At 30.7% G+C, this 11,862-nt stretch overlaps 1 protein-coding gene across 2 annotated transcripts; it reads left to right on the forward strand.

Moving 5' to 3' along the window:
- The first annotated feature begins 840 nt into the window (after positions 1-840).
- Positions 841-11,856, forward strand: LOC106464655 (tumor protein D52-like). Of its 2 annotated transcripts, none has more exons than XM_022392405.1 (6): positions 841-1,584; positions 2,786-2,913; positions 4,902-5,044; positions 5,648-5,749; positions 8,445-8,505; positions 9,231-11,856. In XM_022392405.1, exons 1-6 carry the CDS (start codon positions 1,365-1,367, stop codon positions 9,249-9,251), a joined length of 675 nt encoding a protein of 224 aa, XP_022248113.1. In that variant the 5' UTR covers positions 841-1,364; the 3' UTR covers positions 9,252-11,856. The 2 variants fall into 2 exon arrangements, with proteins under 2 accessions (XP_022248113.1, XP_013780269.1); XM_013924815.2 differs by having other exon boundaries at positions 842-1,584; positions 9,226-11,856.
- The last annotated feature ends 6 nt before the right edge of the window (positions 11,857-11,862 follow it).

The raw sequence follows: 11,862 nt of genomic DNA on the forward strand, positions 1-11,862 counted from the left end.
ACAATGTTTTGTCATCCATCAGGTACCAAACCTTGTCGAAACGTTGTACATTTGCTGTTATGTTAAACTTATATTAAAGTTTTTTCTATTACCCATTCAAGCCGTCTCCAGCCATTATTAGTCTCAGAGTGGGTTCCTCGTCATCGAATTTGAAATACTAGATTATTCGTGATGTTCCCCGATCTTTCTATAACTCATTACGTGTTACCAGCGTCACGCGACTACCGCTGTCGTAACAATATAAAGAGGTTTCGATTTTTTTCAGTGGTTTCCAGCATCTCCCCTACAGATATTGTTGTAGAACATAAAGTCACTTAAACTTCAACAAAAAAAAAGTGACGTTCCTGTAGTAAAAGTGTTTTTGTAATCAACTGCAATATTTGTTTTCGGGATATTGTATGCATAAGAAAATTCATATTGAATAAAATAATGGTAGTGGTATAACATAAGTGTGTATGGCCTTTTTCAGCTAACCAAAGTACTATTTCTGTGTTGTTGTTGTTTTTTAAATAAGAAAGTATTTATTATCTTTACAGGCGACACGAAGATAAGTAGCTGTTAGCTGGTAAATCTCGAATCAAGTGTTATATTTAAAATAAAATAGATGTTTTTAGATGTATTTTACCAAGTTATTTATTTTTTAACTCGTTAAACGTTTTGCATATAAATAATTCTATAACCAAAATACACAACCGAAGTAATCGCAGACAGATTAATAAAACTTATACAACTACGATATTAAACAATACCATCGAGAGTTAGTAGGGGGTGTAACGGTTGAACAATAGACTTGTAGTTGCTGACGTGGCTCCAGTGGTCTTTGAACTGTTTATATATTGTCACTGAAGCGATTCTAATGTAGAAGGTGGTGCTATTGTGTGCTACTTTTTTGTGACGGAAAACGTCGGCAAACGTAGAAGGAGGGGGGGGGGGATAGAAGTTGTTTTATCGACGTTCTGCTTACGTCAAGATTGCACGAATCACCTTTCCAGTAAGATAGTTGTGAGCCTGAATGTAACTTGTTAAATTTAAATTGCGTCTTTAAGTTTAAATAAGGGTATGAAGATTTAGAATGCAAATGGAAAGAAATATAACATACGAGATTATGGATTGATTGAGAATGCAAGCATTATACTTATAATTATAGGAGAAGAAACTGCTACTTGTAATCGTGTTTCTAAAGTTTCTCGTTTTGGTTAAAATGCGTATACGTTTCTCGTGGAAAGCTTGAGTTAAAAGACAGTATGTAAAACTTTGATGCTTTCCTGTACGATAGTCGTTTTAGCAACTCGTGATTTCTTGAATGCACGTGCTCTTAACGTTCAATAATTTTTCTCATGTTGTGTAGTGAGTGAGAAAGTTTAATGGAACGTCATTCCAGTTTAGAGGAGGATTATTACGAGGAGCCCGGAATGTTTGACTTTACTGGCCATAGTTGCGCTTTTACAGAAGCGACAGTCCGAAACGGACAGGTAGTTGTACGGTATGACGATTTAACTAAACCATTTTCAATGACTTCAGAGGAAGAAGAGAAGTATCAAAACTTTCTGAAGCTTGCTTCTGCAGAAGAAATGGAAGAATTAGGTATATTTAGATTACAATATGAACTGTTTTGTTGAATTAGATAACAATGTATTGTAGAACGCCATTTTGTGATAAGACTAAGAGACATTGCTAAGTTTTGTGATCGTGCACAAAGAAATTTGAAAAGCAAGGTATTAAAACAATGAAAATAGTATTTTTAAACATTGTTTTTCAAAAACTCACTCACATTTAGTATATAGGAGTGACTCTGTAGTTTAAATCACTTTAATAGCATATGTTGTTCAATATCTGATTGGTTGTTCCCCTAAACTTTGATATTTGAAGTAGCAGTAGTGCATTCATAAATAAAGCAAATACATGTTATTTTACCTACATTGTTACAGACTTTAGGAACAGTGGTGCAGTGACATTGATTTTTGTATGTTTAATCATATTTTCTAGCTCATTATTTTACTTGTTGAACTTTTACAAGTGAAAATAGGCTTTTAGTTTTAATAATTTATTTGTAAAGTTAATTTTTTCGTAGGAGTTAGAACTCTCAGTATCACACTTTCATATTAATATATATTTTTACTTACTACTATTAGTTAATTTCTCAGTAAAATAAAATATACATGACTGCATGATTTCTGTTGTTTCTTACACCACAGCTAGAAAAAAAAAACTTCTACAACTTAAGAACGGCTCTGTGTTCCTACTCTTCTACAAAAGATTGGATAAACTTCCCTCATCAGGTTAAAATAAAATGCATTAATCAAGGCTTTCATGCTAGTTTAGTGCAGTAATTAGATTTTTAGAATGTAAAAAACAAAAAAAAAATGAAAAATAGCAATTAGTTTATTGTTTTAAATAAAAAAAATTCAATGTTTTTCTTTCTGTATGTGATCCAGGGCTTATAAAAAGTGACAGTGTTTCTAAAAATCAGAGGACTGAGATCAAATAAGTTATAGATCAAGAATTTAAATTTTTTTTATTTTTTGCCAAAGTTAATAGACAATCTGCGACTGTTTAAAACTTGTTTAGGTTTGGAGATGTTGGAAAAAAAAAAGTATAAGAAAGTTATTTCATGCAGTTATGTTTCAGTGCCTGCTGTGCTTGTTAGAGCTATAACTTCTTTAAGGGCTATCAAGCTGTGTTCATCAGTTACATCCTCTGTCCACTTGTATCTCCATTTTCTTCTTAATTGTTCATGTTATAACTCCTAAAATTTATCAAATTCATTTTGTAATCTTTCATTCAGATGTTGGGGAAGAAGATAAGACCTATGAGCGTAAACCCAGTATTCAAGAAAGTGAGGCATCCAGTACATCTGAAGACTTGGAGGATAAGGCTAAGCAAGAAGCTGAATGGAGAGAAGAACTATCAAAGGTAGGTTGGACAATTCGGAAATTGGAAGTAGCTGGAGGGAACATAGCTTGTTTAGGTTAATTTTTGAAGTAGGCCTATTAAGTTAAATAGCCTCACAAAACACCTTTTTTAATGGTAATTACTTTAATCTCTACATTTGGCCAATCAAAATTAAAAAAAACACCACCAGTGAATTAGGGTAGGAAATGGTTGTAATAAAAGTATATACATGTTTGATTGGTGGAAAATGGAAATGCCAGTTAAAAATAGCAGTTATTTTAATTTTTAAATCTATGCAGAATTTTCACAGAGATTTATTTTTGACTTGTGTAAGAGTAAAGGTGTTATTTATACATTAAATAAGTAATTTTCCCAGGTAAAGGAACTTGTATATGTACAGTGGGTGTGTTTTGTTTCTTGACCTTACCTGTAATCTATCAGTAGTTTTATCATATATGTGTGGTGATATCTAACCATAGCTTTTAACTCAAGGGATTATTTTATCAATTGATTTTACAGCTCTGAAATTAGTAAGATAAGGTTTACCTGCTTTTTTCAATAAATTTATAAATCAGGATTGAATGGTGTATGGAACACCTGATTTTTTTTTTTTAAACTGGTTTTACAATGCTGGAATTAGCAGAGTAAGGCACACCTGATTTCACAATTGGTGTTAGTATTTAACTGATAATATCAGTCACAAATTAATCTATGTTAGCTAGTAATGGACCTTTGCTTCAATGAAAATACTGCAAAAAACATTTTACTATGATTGTGATTAATCATTACTTGAATAGTTAAATTATCTGAATATCGGCTTGGAGCTTCCTTAATCCAGAATTTAGGTACTAGTTATGACAGTTTGTGGTGCTATAAATCTTTGTACATCTAAGCTTTTAAATCTCTACGAAGTAAGTACTTCTTTGTAAGTATAGTAATAGTTTAATATGACGTGTTCCAAACTACAACAGATTACACTGCTGACTTCATTAAGAAAGATATATGTGAACTCTCTTGTGAAATTCTGGAAATATTATTTTCCCCCATAAACATATTATACTGTTTGTAGCAGTTCAACCAACTTTTTTTTACTTTAAGATTCAAAATATGAATGTAGTTGTATCATTTGGAAAAAGTAATATTTATAGAGTTTTATTTTAGTCGGTGGTGAAGTTTTAATTCGTATTTTCATTATATGGATGTAATCTTAGTTAGATAAGATTTTAGTTTACCTCGGGCTAATGTGAAAAAAGGCATGTGGCACAGTATTTAATTGCATAAACAGTGCTGACGTATCTACCGACATATTTACAAATTGTTATTAGAAATAACTACTAAAGGGCACAACCATGTTAAAGTGGAGACTGATGAAGCTACAGAACCAGGTCTGTTTCAAAAAATAGGCCCCAAAAATTAAAAGTACTGTCCTTTCTAATATCTTTGCCTCATGCTTTCTTGTTTTATATTTGCTTTTGTGTATAAATATTAAGTTGTATTAATTTGGAATTCAAACTCTAATTATTTTAACTTTCATTACATTCATGAAAATTGTTTAGTTAATTACTGCATTCAGTGTATTAAAAGTGTTATAACTATTACAATTATCATCTTCTTCATTAGAATTCTCAGTAAAAGATGTGTTATTGAATATTTTTTGTGATAATATTGCTATCTTCATATTTTTAATAAAAGTGTTGTTCGAAATTCATTTTATGTTGACAATAAATTGGATAATGAATTTTTTATTTCTTTATGCATGAATAGTATTTAGAAACTGTACCAATGAAAAATTTGTCAGTCAAAAACATGGAAAATAAAATTGTAATATAATTGTTAACTATAAGTTTTTGTTACTAAATTATCAATTTGTTTGATTTTTAAGTTTCTGTAAAAAAAGGTTTAGTAGAATAGGACCTTCATAATTTTTCAGCTCCAGGCTCACTAGGCCTTAATCCAGCCCTGCTAGTGAGGTCTTCTTCTTCTGTTCATTAATGAAGCTCTTCCTTTAGATTGATTATGAAATCACGGGAATTCGTGAAGTCCTGGCCTATAAGCTGAAACGATCCAGTGAACTAAAACACAAACTAGGAATCACTCCCTGGAAGGGATTTAAAGAGGATATGGAACAAGGAATTCGGCAAATTCAAGAAAGGTTAGTGTACAAGTATTAGTAGGGTTACCAGATTTCTGTCAGGAAATAAGCAACCTGGATATTGAAAACAAGCCCAAACTTTATTTCTGGTCAGTTGAACATTAAATTAACTTAATTCAATAATTTGTTGTTAAATTATGAAAAATTTTGAATATATTAGATAAATCTATTGTTTGTAAAGCACTCAATATGACACAAAAGTAGTTACTGGACAAAGCATAGAAATAACTCAAATATAACCTGTAGTTGTAAATAATTACATTATAAATGAGAAGCTAATTATTGAAGAAAAATTTATCTTTTATTGCATCTTGCCTTTTCACTTTTTAGTTTCTGGATAGCTATTCAATCTAGTCAAGATTGTGTGACAGTTGTAAATTCTTAGAACTTGTGAGATGAAAGAAGATGCAGCAAGCTTCATTTGTGTCTTATTAAACCATACCTCATGAGGTTTTGTACACAAGTACACTGTGGATCCTTGATTCAGCCCTCTGGATGTTTCTCCTTCAAATTATTTATTCTTGTAGAAACGTGTAAAACTGTTTTATTTTATGACTTGAGAAACAGCATCCTGGTAACCTAGATTGTTTTTCTTATATTTAGCTACCAGAGGACTAGTCAAACGCTGAAACAAGCTGGAGAAAAAACCTCTGCAGCTCTCGGCAACATTGGATCGAGTGTGAGCAAAAAGTTTGGAGAAGTGAAGTAAGTAGTTTTGTTTTTAATTCTTTCTGAAAAATTCTCTAAATGAAAAATTTTTTAAAGTATATTAAACTGTTTTTATTAACTGCTGTCACATTTGTAATTAATCAGTGTATTTTCTGTTTGTTTGTTGTTAATAATGAGATGACTAAACAAGTAGTAAGGTTTTGGTAAACATATACTTAACTCCCTTGAAAATTGGTTCTTTAAAAGATGCAAAAATGCAGGCGACAAAGATGTGCATAAACTAGAGCTGGGCTATATAATGAATAGTCTCTGAGCAGCAATTAAATCTGTTATTATCCCATAAACTAATTGATTAAGGTGACAAAAATAATCTACTAATCAAAATTAAATTGATTGTTATGAAAGTAATGAAATAATTCAAGTATTTGAAATATAGCTGTTTGTTTGTTGTTAGACACATAGCTACAAATTGGGCCAGTGGGGTCATCTCGGGTTTGGTTCCCACTGACACAGAATTCACTCATCCTTGGAGTTTTTATTATTACAAAAATACTAAGCTATCTGTCACTGTCATTAATCTGGAAATGTTGACTAGAGGGAAGGCAAATGATTGTAACACCCACCACCCACTCTCTAATTACTCAAATGTTAAATAAGATGTAAATTTACTGTTTTTTACACTGTGTTATGCAGAACGTTTTTATTACAGAAATTAATAACTATTCTTAAATGTTCTGTAAGATTTAGGGAAGGAGTCCAAGGAGGGTTGAAACCCCTACCACTTCCACCTGTTTTTTAGAAATTAATAACTGTATTACTTATCTTGTATAAGTAAGCACAGATTTAGGGGGGGTTAAAACCTTTTCATGTTTTCCAGAAATTGATAAATAGTGACCATTAGTGTCAAAGAGAAATATTAAATGTGGGTGTTTTTATTTGATGGGTCCAATAATTTATGTAAAAGTTATTTTCTTTTCTGAAGTCAACATAGCTAGAGTCTGCAGCAATCCTGTTATGACCTCACCAAATAATTAATTATTTCTAATTGAATACAAGATTACTAAGGTCAATTAAACATTGCCATGATAAATTTATAGATTTTCTCACCTTGGGTATTTCCAGACACACTGTCTGCTCTAGGATTAGGACACTTGCAGCTGTTGTAACAAACACTTGTTATAAAATCGATTTTTCATTGTTTGGAAGATGTTTTCATATTGATGATGTCCAAAATAAGTGAAAATGCAAGTTCTATGACTGTGTAAGTGGTGAAATAAGAAAAGCAACAAAAAATAAGCATCTTGTTTATGAATGCTAAAATAAACTTGTTTTAAATATGATTATTTAATTTTAATTACAAAATCTGAAATGTTTTCCTTTAACTATTTTTACTTGCTTATCAATTGACACACGCAGTTTTCATTTTTCACACAAATACATTTTAATATACATATATATACACAACAGTACAATTTACAACAACAATTATTACAAATAGTTACCACAAATAAAGTTTTATGAACAACAATTTCACTAACTTACAAACAACATAAAATCTTCTTTCTAGTTCAGTCTCCTTGATATCCAGCGAGTTAACTTGAAGTTGATGTACGTACAATTGCCGAGAAGCTAGCTAGCTTTGTCAGACACTGAATTGTTAGACCGTCGAAGTAAGATAATAATTTCATAAAACCACTAATGTTCGATGAGAACCCAGTAATATTTTCGGAAAGATACTAACATCCAATGAGAATCCACTGATGTTCGAAATTTATAACTGTTCCTGGTCAAATGTCATAAATTTTCTGGTTGATAAGGGATAGCAAAAATCACGATTTATAGACTAATAGCACACGGTTATAGCAGGTTCCTAGCCAACTTTTTAAGCTCTTTTTTTTTTTTGCCGCATCACCTTGGCTATTTTTATAGGCGCTGGAAAGATTTTCTCTAAAATTCCAACAACAATACAACATAAAAGTATTTTTAATCTTAAAATGAAAATTTCTTTGCATGTTGGATAGGCAACATGCGAAAAGAAAAAAAAAAAACTCATGAGAAAAACATTGCTTTACAAACCTTAAGACTTGATAAAAAGTTTATTTTGCATATGGAAGCATTGTAACATTTATTGATAATCTGCCCAATTTTGTTAATATACACTTACTAATTTAAAAGTTGTAGCATGAAAACTATAACAAGTACAAAATGGTTATGAGGTCAGTCTCAGGGGACTGAGCTCTTGCTGAAAGAGTTAAGACAATTTTATGTTAATTCTAAGTATTTGGATAATTTTAACTCAAAAATATTTTACCATTGATATTTTGTGTTATTCTGATACTTATTTAAAGTAATTCATTAATTAAAACTATTTTACCTTGTTCCTTAGTTTTTGTACAGACCTTGTTTGGTATTGTGATGCATCAAGTGGATTAAAGATTTACTAATTAAACAGCTATAAAGAAGTTTAATGATTGGATAGAGCAAGAATTAGATTTTCACATATTAATATAGTAAATATACAAGTTTAAGAGTTTTTGTAGTTTTTTTATGCTGTAAAATATAACTTTCTTATAGTTGGCAGTAGTTTTCATATAATTTTCCATACACATCTTATAGGTCATTTTTAAATAGTTTCTTTGGATTTGAAAGTTATGTGAAGCAAGCAGTAAATGTGTGTATTAAAACAAAATATATTTTTGTATAAGTGTATAATTCTGTGATCATTATTTAGAAACTCCCAGACATTCAAAACAATCGAAGAGAAAGTGGAAACAGCATATGAGAGTGTTAAGGTAGGGTTTAGCTATAAATTGTACTTTAAATTAGTTTTTAGTAAATTTGATTTACTTTATTTGTTACTTTTACTTCTTTTATTATGAGAAGGATTATTTTAAAATGTGAATTTACTGAAAATCCATATGTATCAATATAAAAATAATGCTACTATTACTTGTATAGAAATTAATTGTTGAGTAAGAATACAACATGCATGTCTTTGTAAGATGACAAAACATTCATATAGGTTATAAAACTCATACCAGTTTTGAGCTGTTCTTGTTGGCCATATTAACTAGGCTGATGTGAATTTAAGCAAAATGATATGAGTTTAATACCTAATAAACATTTTTACAGTATCAAAGTAATGAAATTGTCATTGCTCGACCTAGCTATAAAAAAAAAACTGATGGTATCAGTGATTTTTTTTTGCATAGTATAATTTATGTATGTCATTAAATGTATTAGTGAATGTTGTCTAAGCAATTACTAGATATGGTTGTGTTGTTGTTTTTGTAACTTTATTTATCATCTTCCTTTCCTTATCTTGTTTTTGAAAGGAAAATAAGAAAGACAGTTCTTACCATGTTTTTTACATGCTGTATTGAACATCATACAAATAATAATAAAAAAATTAAACTTGAATTAAATTTAAATTTCTAACCATTTTATCTAAACATTTCATCTATTTTAATATCACATTTTTGAATTGACACTGTCATTCATCCTTCTTTTAGAGCAGGATCCCAAGATCCAAGAATGACAACCTCCATGATGTAAAATATACTTCCAATTCTATTGGAACAACAGATCAAGCTGCTTCTCCTGAAAACACTGTAGAGCAAGAACCTTAAATCTTAGTATCAGTATTCAATGAAAAGGTTTTTTGCAATTGACTTTTGGCTTGGCATTTTTAGGAAGAATTTACCAGAAAGTTATTGTGTAAAAAATGGATGTTATGTTGCTGTTATACTTAAAAAAACAAAACTTATTTTTCTAAAAAAAAATGTGCTTCGTGTACTCTACAAAAAATATCTAACTTAAGGGGTGACTGTTATGACTTATACTTTTTTTGATTAATGGGAACTTTGTTTATTGTTGTCCGGTTAGCACTAGATAATCAGAAGAAAGAATAGGTATTAGTTAAAATTATTTATTTCTTGAATAATTGATGAAGTTTCAGGGGTAATGATAAAACGCTTTTAATGGTTCCGGTTGTGTCTTTTTAAAAAATTTTGTACCAAGTTATTGTGACTCTTAGTCTACTAGTGATTTTGTCGTGTGTTTAAGAAGTATTTTAGTTAGCAGCAGGTTAAAATGTTGAACAGTTTGTAAAAAACGTAATCACATAAATCTGTGTTTTTTATAGTAATGTCAGTGAGTGTAAAAGAACAAAAATTAATCCTAGCACAACAGCATTAATTGGTGCCTTCCAGATCATCTTTCACTAGGCTTTCCAGTTTATATAGCTCTTCTGTTTGACACAAGTTTGATATCAATTTCAAGATTATTCATTTAGAATACTTTTTTTTAGCTATTGATTTAACTTTTAGTAACAACAGCAACAACAAAAAAAAAATTGCTGTGAACTCAAATGTGAGGTCGGTCACTTTTCCACACTAAGAATAATTTTGGTACAAAATCTCATTTTTGAGATCTTTGTTCATGATCTTTTTAAAATTCATTTTTATTTATTATATAGTTGATTGTGATTGCACTAAGTTTTAACAATTGGTTTATAAAGTTTCATACCAAAAGGAAGGAAAAGATTGAAAAAGAGGCTGTAAACTGTATGTGTCAACACCTGTGATCATTCTTCTCAGGGGTGTATTTTTATGGAATAATTTTAATGCTCTTTGTTCATAGTTTTGGCTTTAGAAAAAAAAAGGGGTAAACTTTACGCTGGGGGTTTGCAGCTTTTACATTATGGTTACAAGATGGCTTAATTGTAGAATATGAGCAATCAGAGAGATTGCATATCCTTGCTCTGCCACTCATTTTCAAGAGTGCATGCATTTATATTGGATAATGTTAAATTTCCCTTTAGAAAATCCTTCTCAGATCCAGAATGATCACCAATCCAGATCATGTTTTTGTAGTGTGATGAGGAATCTCAGCCTTAATGTGCCTATGAAATTTGAAACAAATCCTATCACACTTTACAGAGTTATTAAACCAAAACTGCGAAAATGCCCTTTCTACCCTTATAAAAATGCTTCAAAGCGATTCAGATCTGGATTTGAATCCAGATCAAATTTAGGTAGGTCTGTCTTCCCATCTTGTGTAAAATCTTCGTGTACATCTGTCTGTTAGTTTTTGGAAACACACACACACAGCTGTAATTGCAAAGAGGGGCAAGGATAAAAAGGTTAAGAGTTTCTGTACAAGGTTTAATAATCAGTTTTTAAGAGTATCTGGAGATAATAACAATGTTATGTGCAATTTTTAAATAAGTGACTATTTACAGAGGACAGCTTAAGATGCAGGGTCTGTAGAAAGCTAGTAATATTCTCAAGCTGTAATATTTGTCTTTAAGCTTGCACTAATGCTTTTACACTTCTTAAGCTGATAATTGGTTGATTTGTTTTTATTTAGAGAAAGAAGAAGAATCTCATGATTTGATGGTTTAAATTTTCATATAAAAACAACCAAAAAAATTCTTCCTAGAAACTGTAAATTTATTCAGAGACTGTCTAATGAAACAATCTTCGTTGGGTGGTCTGTGGGTCTTGTTCGGCTCATGGAAATCCTTAAACTAGCTAATCGTAAGTTTTAAACTTTATATAAAACAAAGAAACTTGCATACACCTAAACAAGTTGCCCCTACCCCCAGTGGCTCAGTAATAAGTCTACAGGGCTACTATGTTAAAAAATCGGGTTTCGATATCTGTGGTGGGCAGAGCATAGATAGCCCCTTGTGTAGTTTTGCACTTAACAACAACCAAACCTAAACAAGTTTGACTTTGGTAAGTGGATTAAAAAAAGTATGAATATTAGACTAAAACTATTGCATATTAATATACAAATCATTCAGTAGAGTTCACATTTCTCTACTATTGCCACTACATCTTTGTTTTCAACAGCAATTTGAAAAATTGTAAATAGGGTTAAAAATTATTGTTCTCAAATAGTTGAAATCTCCAATATGGTGTGGGATGGCACTGTTTGGATGTGACGATGCTGAAGGGTTAATATATAATCGGATAGCAACCCTCAACTTCATCAGGTTTTGGGACAGTTTTGAACTTGAGGCATAAATAGCACAAAAAGCTTTTACTTTCCTCTCTCCCTCGTCCACACCAGTGTGAACGGAATGAACTTGAAATGTAAAAACTGCCTTATAATTATATTTGTATAGCTTTTTTTTTTTTTTT

This window comes from Limulus polyphemus, unplaced genomic scaffold, assembly GCF_000517525.1.
Source record: "Limulus polyphemus unplaced genomic scaffold, Limulus_polyphemus-2.1.2 Scaffold1710, whole genome shotgun sequence".
Taxonomy (NCBI): domain Eukaryota; kingdom Metazoa; phylum Arthropoda; class Merostomata; order Xiphosura; family Limulidae; genus Limulus; species Limulus polyphemus.

Bases quoted from the DNA above. Each gene is read 5' to 3' on its own strand.
- LOC106464655 (XM_013924815.2), top strand. From the start codon at position 1,365: ATGGAACGTCATTCCAGTTTAGAGGAGGATTATTACGAGGAGCCCGGA. The intron at 2,914-4,901 runs GTAGGTTGGACA...CTCTTCCTTTAG, and splicing joins GGAGAGAAGAACTATCAAAG to ATTGATTATGAAATCACGGG. The intron at 5,045-5,647 runs GTTAGTGTACAA...TCTTATATTTAG, and splicing joins ATTCGGCAAATTCAAGAAAG to CTACCAGAGGACTAGTCAAA.